At 43.3% G+C, this 9,106-nt stretch overlaps 2 protein-coding genes across 5 annotated transcripts; both read right to left on the bottom strand.

Annotated features, from left to right (window-relative positions):
- Positions 1 to 25: 25 nt before the first annotated feature.
- Positions 26 to 3,207, bottom strand: LOC112890753 (probable 3-hydroxyisobutyrate dehydrogenase, mitochondrial). Of its 2 annotated transcripts, XM_025957604.1 has the most exons (11): positions 2,920 to 3,186; positions 2,678 to 2,814; positions 2,377 to 2,465; positions 2,111 to 2,225; positions 1,781 to 1,931; positions 1,507 to 1,589; positions 1,297 to 1,392; positions 1,071 to 1,213; positions 786 to 870; positions 432 to 511; positions 26 to 330 (listed from the first exon to the last, which is right to left on the bottom strand). In XM_025957604.1, exons 2-11 carry the CDS (start codon positions 2,774 to 2,776, stop codon positions 243 to 245), a joined length of 1,029 nt encoding a protein of 342 aa, XP_025813389.1. In that variant the 5' UTR covers positions 2,777 to 2,814; positions 2,920 to 3,186; the 3' UTR covers positions 26 to 242. The 2 variants fall into 2 exon arrangements, 1 of the variants encoding a protein (XP_025813389.1); XR_003228334.1 differs by lacking the exon at positions 786 to 870 and having other exon boundaries at positions 274 to 330; positions 1,071 to 1,392; positions 2,920 to 3,207.
- Positions 3,208 to 3,597: 390 nt separating this feature from the next.
- On the bottom strand, positions 3,598 to 7,805 carry LOC112890751. 3 transcript variants are annotated; one of them, XM_025957602.1, is made up of 9 exons: positions 7,627 to 7,805; positions 6,151 to 6,603; positions 5,837 to 6,011; positions 5,437 to 5,731; positions 5,158 to 5,230; positions 4,967 to 5,057; positions 4,565 to 4,644; positions 4,238 to 4,485; positions 3,598 to 4,104 (listed from the first exon to the last, which is right to left on the bottom strand). In XM_025957602.1, the coding sequence occupies exons 1-8, from the start codon at positions 7,669 to 7,671 to the stop codon at positions 4,246 to 4,248; spliced, it is 1,452 nt and encodes a 483-aa protein (XP_025813387.1). In that variant the 5' UTR covers positions 7,672 to 7,805; the 3' UTR covers positions 3,598 to 4,104; positions 4,238 to 4,245. The 3 variants fall into 3 exon arrangements, with proteins under 3 accessions (XP_025813387.1, XP_025813386.1, XP_025813388.1); XM_025957601.1 differs by having other exon boundaries at positions 5,837 to 6,014; XM_025957603.1 differs by having other exon boundaries at positions 5,837 to 6,014; positions 7,552 to 7,768.
- Between the last annotated feature and the right edge of the window lie 1,301 nt (positions 7,806 to 9,106).

A 9,106-nucleotide genomic window follows, 5' to 3' on the forward strand; every position in this document is an offset into this window, starting at 1 on the left:
CAATGCACCTCGATTCCGTTGGTCAGAACAGAAACGAAATTTCTGAAAACTGGCAGTTCTTGGATCATGGTGTCTCAGAACAGTCTATTGCCGATTGCCGAGAAGCAAACCAACAGTTTACAAAGGTGATCGTCCCTACAGCTCAGCCACCATGTCTCAGTACAACACTACACAGTTTACACTGGAACCATTCCAATAACTTTATTTGTTTTATTCATTTGAACACGCGAGTAACTACACGATCACTCTTCATCCTTGCCAGCATAGTAATGGCGGAATGCGCATGAGAAGTCCTTGAGTTCGCAGCCATCCCCGCAAAGCTTTCGGTAACTACAGAAGCACCAGGTTAGTTGTGGAAAAAGAAAGGGGAAAACATCTGCTACGAGGCGAGGCGAGCTATAGTGAAGCGTGGAAAGAAGTATATATATTACATTTCAAGTGCCTCAGAGCCCATGGGACATTTAAAGCCGACTCCAGATGCAGAGGCCATGGCTAAATCCAAATCTTTAGCCTGCAGAAGGATGCAGTCCATGGACCCAGTTTAGTCTGATAAGCTCTTAGTTTTTTTTAGTAAGCGAAGCTCTTTTATCCTTGAAAGGGTTTCTGAGGGGAAAAACTTTGAAACGGCAATTTGTCAGAACAAGACATGAATATGAATCAGTGGTAGGCAAGGAATTAACATATCAGGCACACCAGCTCGTCCTTAATTGAATCAACTATCAAGCGTATATTTGATATTCTATAAAAGATTTCAATCAAGCAGGGAATTTACTATCTGAATGTACCATTAGTTTGGAGGTGAAACCACCGTCATAGTTCCTCGATGATGGCACGCCCTCCATAACCCCGGGAACTGGGTTATATGTGTCGCTGTTGAAGTCAACAGAAAACAAAGCCACGAAAATTCATATGACGCAACATAAAAGCTGAACTTAGGAAACTAGATTCTACAATCTACACTTCACTACACCGAGTAAAACGTTGCAGCCACACTTCCAATGCTTGAATAAGTAATTCCCGTAATCTTTACAACTAAAATTGCAATTTGATATGAGAAAAGGAGACAATACCTACTCCAGCAGCGAGCACTTGAGCAATTGAAAATGTCTGTAAGAGTGCTTGCTTTAATCCCAAGATTCTGACCAAGAGCAAAGGCCTCCGAGACCCCGAGCATGCTGATCGCCATTGCCATGTTGTTACAGATCTTTGCAGCCTTAAATTTTCAATATCATAGTGAATTGGGATCATCCGCACATTGATAATTATCAGCAAAGAGTCGGGGTTAACAAAACTTGCCGAGCCATTTCCAGCCCCACCGCAGTAGATTGCCCTTTTCCCCATTGAGAGAAGTAGGGGCTTGGCTGCTAAATACGCTTCCTCTAGACCTCCCACCTGTACATCATTGCTTGAAACATAAATAAAAGATCAATCACATCTATCTTATCATAATGGTTTTCTTGTCTGATCAAACAGCTACAAGTCATGATGAAAAGCAAGAAATAATACCATGAAAGTTAGCTTCGCAGCTTCTGCAGCAGGAACACCTCCAGACACCGGAGCATCCAGAATCATTGGGTTTTCAGTGTAGCCTGACCAGAGAGGGAAGCCACATGTGCGCAGCTCAAAATTGATGTTTAGGTAGATTTCTAGTATTAATTGTAGCCGACAGAAGAAACAGTTGATATTATTGGTAATCACTTTTGCACATTTAAACTCGAGTATTGAAGTGTTCGACTGACAATATTGATTGTGAATCTAATTTATTATGGTGGAACTTAACCTTTATTTTCTTTTAAATGGCATCTTGATATGGCCGTTGATATCTTTCTTGATGTTTGCGGATCAACTGTAGATGAGTCTATGTATAACCAAGGTCCAAGGTGGCTACCACCACCGAGCAAGCCATTAGTTCCATTGTATACCTCTAAAACCTGAAGAACATTTGTGAACATCGTAAAATCAACAGTTCCAGGAAACAAAATAAACTGTATTTGTAGAGATTGGTGGATGTAGGACTTGTTGCATAAAAGGATCATTACTATCTATATCTGAAAGCATGATTCAAACAGTGAAAACGAGAATGGGAGTAAGTAACATGTAATCGACTTACATGGGAAGAGGAAGGAAGCATGGTAATCACGACATCACTCGACATTGAAACTTCAAGCGGAGACTGCTTTGTGGGGATTCCATCGTCTGAGAATTTCTTCATCGAATTTTCATTTCTGATATGGTATATTCAGCGATTATTGGACAAGGACGTTCCATTAGACTAAATACAAGAAGACTTTTTTTCATCGCTAAGCAAACAAATTTTGAACAAGAAAATCAATGAATTCGATGATCACGGGCATGTAAAAATAGGCAGGGACTTACATATCATGAACAGTTACTTTATATCCAGCCGTAATCAGGTTCCTTGCCATATGGGATCCCATATTCCCGAGTCCTATGAATCCTACATTCTGAAAAGCACCAGCAACTCATGAAAACCAACATCGCAGCCGCAGACCGGGTGAACTGAGGAAAAAAATTTCAAAGCACCTTCCTTTTTCAATTAAGTTCTGGTAGACGTTCAAATCAAGTCGATAATAGTGTGTGCTGTCATACGAAATCAACCAGGCATCACGGATGCTGGTAGAAAGACCAGAAGAGGTGAGGGTAGAAAGTTGAGCACCTCCAGCTGAGACGGAATAGCAGCTGAAGAGAAGCCCCGGAAGCAGCTCCGACACCATCTCTGCACCTTGGAACCGACTCTCCATCCGAACCCCGCCATGCCTTCCGCAAGACCGCAGGAGAAGAGTCCGCAATTAACTGACAGAGATAAAGGAGGGAGAAAAAAATGAACTTGCTTGTTCGCACCAAGAACAAATCTTGTTGGCTCTTAGACCAATCCATCCAAAAGTTAGGGTTCCTTACCAGGAAAAGGATTCGCTCAATGCCACGTCTGGATGAATTCTCCCGCCGGCGTGCTTCGGTGGAGATAAGCTAAAGCGGGAGGTTCGGCGATGCGGGGGCTGGCGCCGGCGAAGAAAAGGAAAGATGGAAATGGTGAGTGTGGCCGATACTTGGAAGTCTAACTGCCTTCTCGTCTTTGCCCGCTCTAACCAAGTCCACTCATGATTGTAGGGATTTTCTTGAAATCTTTAGCAGCATGCGTAGCACACTATAACACGCAACTAGGAAGCTCTACGAAATATCTCTTCTCGCTCTGTTTTTGTTTGTTTGTTCGTTTGCTTGCTATGCCATGGTTTGTCTAATCTTAATCCAGAAAACTCAAGGCATCGAAGAAAAAGAGTTTGGACAATTCGATCCTGGAAATCTGAAATTTGAAGAAACAGTTTGGACAATTTGATCCTGGAAATCTGAAATTTGGATATAGAACAGTTTGGACAATTTGATCCTGGAAATCTGAAACTTGGATATAGCTAATCAAAACGAGATACTAGTTTAGCTGCATTGGACCATCTGTTTAATTCGTAGCATGATTGCTAAAATTATGTTTGCGGGTCTGCAAAATTCATGCATGTAGCTAGTTAATGCCTTTGCTTTTAGAACCTGCATTGTCATAACCTATTGTCACACATGAGAAGAACCTGAAGAACAAACATCACCTCCGTATTTCATTCAACCTCTGCCATTGGATACAATTCTGTGGTTCACAGCTAAGACAAATGTATGACAATACACAATCCGAATATTTTTCACGCGCTGACTAGGAGCCCTCAGTACGGGGAAAGGAAACTATAATTCATTTATGCATATTTATATGGGGGGTAAAATCACAACTGCAAGCAGCCCTCACTTCAGTGATGTACTTTGTACTATCCGATCTACTAAATTTACAATGAAGAAACCATATCTGATGTCAAACTACTAGACTAATAGCATGAACATTGCATAGTTGGTTCATCTCTGCGTGTTGTGTAAAGATAACCGTAACCACTCTTGAACTCTCCATGTGGCCATATAGCCTCACATGCTGTCGACGTGAAGATATGTTTTTTCAGGTTTCTGTTCTTGCAATTGCGGTACCCAAGTCCAATCAGCTATAACTACTGTACAGATAAAATAAACAGCTGCACACCCGTAAAACTTTGTAATCTGCAGAAGACAACAGCAAGATAAGAGGTGAGCATATTAGCTTTTAAGCACACACGGATCATAAGTTTTAACACTACTCAAGGGAGATGGGGGGAGAGCGAGAGACCACTACTTGAATTTGCTGTTGACAAACCTGAATCATCAAACAGCATTGTTCCCAGAATTGGGATCATGCCCTTGCTGCCTGTCACCATTATCATCATTTGCACCATTACTACCAGATTCTGGATGCTGCGCAGCACTGACAGCCTGCTGGGCTAAACGCTGATTCCTCCTAGCTCTCCACCTCAAATACTCTACTAGCAGAGAGTTTGTACTAATAGCAATTCCAAACCCAGTGAATGAGGAGAGTAGGACTGCAAGGACTGGATTCACTCTCAGCTGCAAGTGATAAGATAATAATCAGCACAGCACAAACATTTATCCGCATCAAATTTCATCAAAGAGAAGAATTCCATACCACGTTGTAGAAGATATGAGCAAACAAGATGACAATAGCAAACTGGAATGAAGCATAGGCCCATAGATAGCTCTTTGACACTGTAGGAGCAAATAAAAGATTGATTTTAGTGGTGGCAAGAAGAAAACATCACCATATAACAGAAAGGCATCCCTAAGAAAATAGGAGCAATTTAGGGGGCTTTTTTGCGCAGATACTGAAATCAAGTAAATTCCCACTAATTCCTTTGCGCCAGGGTTACATATCAGGGTGGGCAAGGTGAACTACGGCACTTTAGGTCTCCAACCTATCACTAAAGACTGAAAGGCATTCAATTTTCTCTATAAAGTAAGTAGTCTTGTGAGGCTGTAATTACTTATTGTAAAAGCATGAATGGAAAAATATGAGAGTATAATTAATTACCCATAGTGGATGCTATCATGGAAGAAAGGAGGCCCAACACACATGAGAAAGGCAATGAAATTGCCAGTGCACGTGACTGCAAATCCGTTACCTTTTCAAATAAAAGCCAGTGTTACAAAATTGAAACCAAAATAGAAGTGCGGTTGAGCATTCAAAAGCACCAGTAAATGAAGAAAGCAAGGGACACAAACCAGAAGTTGTTCCAAGAAACAGAAGTACGCAAGCATGCTAACCATCACCAGAATTGGAATGTCCTGCCAAAATCTGTTAGAAAGTGAAGTCAGAATGTCAGATAGTGCTCAACATGCAAAACCATCGAGAAGAAAAATGAAAACAAGTACACTTCCATCTCCATATCATAACAGCAATAAATATTTGTGAATACGTCACAGGCCCATCACCATAGCATGAAAGCATGAATCCCTCCCTCAACTATCTTTGCCTTTTTCCTTTGGACAAAAACCCTTTACCTGTATTGTTGAGCTGCTCTCTGCTGAGCAGCATTCGCTATCCGTCTGTTTGAAGTTTGAGTTGGTATCCTCAATAAAGTCACAGGAAGATTCTGAACTTCTTGTTTGCAGACATCACAGATCTTGTTTCCCTTGATGCTAAACCATTTGACAGCACAATCTTGGTGTGCAAGGGCAAGTTCTCCTTTGCAGCTGCACTCCATTTTAAGTGTTTCCCCTCCTTCATTGAGTTCAACAAAACAAATTCTGCAGACTGCCTCTTCTTCAGGAATATCTTCGCCTCCATCTTCAGGAACTGTCAGGAACTCAACAATGCACTTCAATGAGCACATGGTGCTTCTTTGTAAAACAAGATCCAAATTATGAAAGTATAAGAGTAGATGATTGTAAGAGTATATACCATTAACTGTTTCTTCAATGACATCGTTTGATGTCGTTGCATCGACTGGAACAGGTCGTGGGGTTGTTGGAATCACACGAATGACACCTAATGAATCCGCCCTTCTCAAACTTCTGTTTTTGCGATTTCCTGGGACTGAAAGCGAACGCCTGATTTTTGCTTCGACTTCTTGATTCTGCTAGTAGCATAAAGCATATTTTAAGAACAAAATCTTAAAATTCAGCATTTTAAACTGGTTCAATGTGAAAGGGTATTATCTAGGATTTATATGGGCACAAATTTTGCAGAAAAAATATATGTACTTAGTTACTTACAGATGTAGTTGGCAGGCTCTCTAATTGATTTGCTGGAGAAGAAACCTTGTCGTTAGTTCCAACAGGCGTGACTGGCAGAGAATGTGTCCGTTTTGCCGATAAAGAGTTGATAACCTTTCTAAAAGAAAACGATCTCGCTGTACTTGGGTTATCCTGCTGGCCTTCAGATGGTATCCCAGGATTCAGAAGGATCACCCGATCACCTTCCTGGGCTGAACTCCTTGCCCTGAAACTGTGCTGAGGCATGATGTTCTTGATAGATGATTTTGTTCTCGTTGAATTAGGTCTTGGTGGCAAACCAGCTCTTGTTGAACTGGGGCTCGAGGAAATATTAATTCTTGTCGAAGTAGGTATACTGGTATCCAAGGTCCTGGCTGGTATTTGCAACGAAAGGTTTGGCCTTCGCGAATTAAGGCCAGGTGTAGCTTGGGCACCGCCATCCTGATCCGGTGCCTACACAGTCAAGCAGACAATACAGTAAGCAACCATGGTCAAATAACTTAATCAAGCTTGGTAGACGAATGAACTGAAAAGAAGAAAGATCCCCATTGCTTCCATAAAAGGGGAAAGAACATATAATTATTCATGACGCCTCGACAAGCTCATGAGACTCATCCTATTCTGAACTATAAACACATGGAGGAGTGACAATATCAGACTGCTCCCTTCCTTCCAGTCTAAATTTAATCTTCACACTTACAGAAGAACAGAAAGTCAAAGGGATGTAACTGAACATAATACATAATAATGATGATCTCTATTGGCTTTCCTGGTTCTAATTTTCTGAAAGCAGCACAATCACATGGACAGATCATAACATTTAAAATGCTAGTTTCTTGAAGGTGTAATCGAGATAACTCATGTGTGTGAGATGCTGAATCTGGTATTCCGCTTGTCATAAGATGGATTCAACTAATTATGCACGCAATTCAATTCTCCAACCACATATGTGACGCCATAATCACAGAGTTTCCTGGAAATATAGCTAGCTCATTCAGCACAGCAGTTTCAACATAAAGGGGAGCACACCTAAAACTAGAATCTAGTCCAATTTTGGCCCATGTGACAAGGTGACAAGTACACGGCAGCCAAGTTAGGCAAACAAGAGAAAATAAGTGACAACCGAGGGAAAACTGCCTGATGAGGCAAAGCAGGAAAGATTCGACCTTCCGGTCCTAATCTAGTTTGCCGAAAAGAAAGAAAGAAAAAAGTGGAAGAGAAGGGCAACGACGACAACAAAGATTCGTCCAGCTCGCCACAATTCGGCTACAAAGCTCGTATCTTTTGAGTGGTAGCAGCAAAATTAAAAATTAAGCTCCATTTTTGATTCAAGGAGAAGTAGATGTCAATTGGTTCCGCACAATCGCCGCGCGGGAAGTAAGAAATCAGCAGAGCACGAACCAGAACCATGCTAGAAATGGAGGTAGAAGAAGGATCTCAGGGGAGGAGGGCAACGCTCGGCAGGGGGAATCTCACAGCGCGATCGGCGGGCTCCGGTGACGGCCCCTCGGCGTTCTGCATGTAGGATTCGATGAGTTCGAGGGAGAGCCGGCAGAGTTCAGAAAGAGAGGTGGGAGGAAGAGGAAGAGGAAGGGGGACGGCAAGTGGTGTGGACTGGTGGAGTTCTTGTTGGGCGGCTCCGGAGCAGCGGCCGAGGCAGGAGGGACGGGGGAGGGCTGCTTTTGCTAATGCCTTTCTTGCATTTTGCCCCCCAGGTTTACGGCTTATCGCAGTTTATCGTGTACCAAGATGGGGACAAATGCACCGTACACTTCTTGAAGAAATCGATCATACTGAGTCTTGAGTGAATCATAACAAGTCATGTAATTTTTTTTTCTTTGTAAAACACCAATCTCCGTGTTTTGGCGTGCCGTTGTCTATTTAGGTGACTAGAGCCCGGGAAAATACCGGGCTTAAACATTTGCATTAATATGTGTCATTTTTCATAAATGTAATCACCAGTAAATAAGATTTCTTTTAAGAAGGAAATATTTTTTTCAGGCAGGCGCATAAAAATGTGATAATTGGTTAGCGGATTTAGTAGCATGGTGAGTATAGACATATATCTACAATGTAGGAGTTTTGTAACCCGTAATATTGTTATAGAAGAACTCGCAATATTTCATCTAAGGATTGTGAAATTGCCATGAGCAACTCAAGAGAAAGCCAATAGAGGTGTCATGTCCTATCCACCGCACGAATGCACTACTTAATATTAAGCTCGTTATTATCATGTAACATTATAATGGCATCTTGTTTTCACAGGAATAGATAGATGCTGCTACGTAATGATTATGGTCGTGTGCATCTCCGGCTGGGGAAGAAGGATCCACCACTGTCCAAAAATATCTAAAGGCATACAAGCTCCGGTTACATTCATCAGGCAGCAATTGGTAACAAAGCTAGCTTTGCGGAGGTGCACGTCTCGAGCTCGATGCGCGTGTATTCTGAGTCCTCGTAGCAGCGATCTGCTAGCCTGCCGTAGCCACTTTCTGGCGGCTCGGTTACATTAAGGTGTCGGAATTCGCGCGCCGACAGCGACGCCCGCACCACCTTCGTCACCGAGCGGGAGAAAAAAATATAATATGCCGTGGGTGGGAGGTGCGCGAGCGGAAAGGAGACTGGCTGGCCCTCTTCCTCTGGACCACGGCGACGAGTGGCGGCGGCTCTAAGGTCAGGTCAGGTCACGGCAGCTTTATACCGGCGGCCGGCGCCCGTGCGTGGGCGGTTGCCGTTGGACGGGGCCTCCCGGCCGGGGGCGCGGCGAGCGGCGTGCATCCCGTGCAAAAGGCAGGCCGCGGGCGGGCGGGCGGGCGGGACGAGCTAGGCCGCGGGTCCGTCCCTCGGACTCTCCTCTTCAGAAATGGCGGCGGGCGGGTTCTCTTCTCTCCTGTCCTGCCTCGCCTCGTGCGTGACAGCTTCTTTTCCAATTATAGATTCCTCGTGTGCCGGTTGA

Source organism: Panicum hallii, chromosome 4 (genome assembly GCF_002211085.1).
Source record: "Panicum hallii strain FIL2 chromosome 4, PHallii_v3.1, whole genome shotgun sequence".
NCBI classification, from domain to species: Eukaryota; Viridiplantae; Streptophyta; class Magnoliopsida; order Poales; family Poaceae; genus Panicum; species Panicum hallii.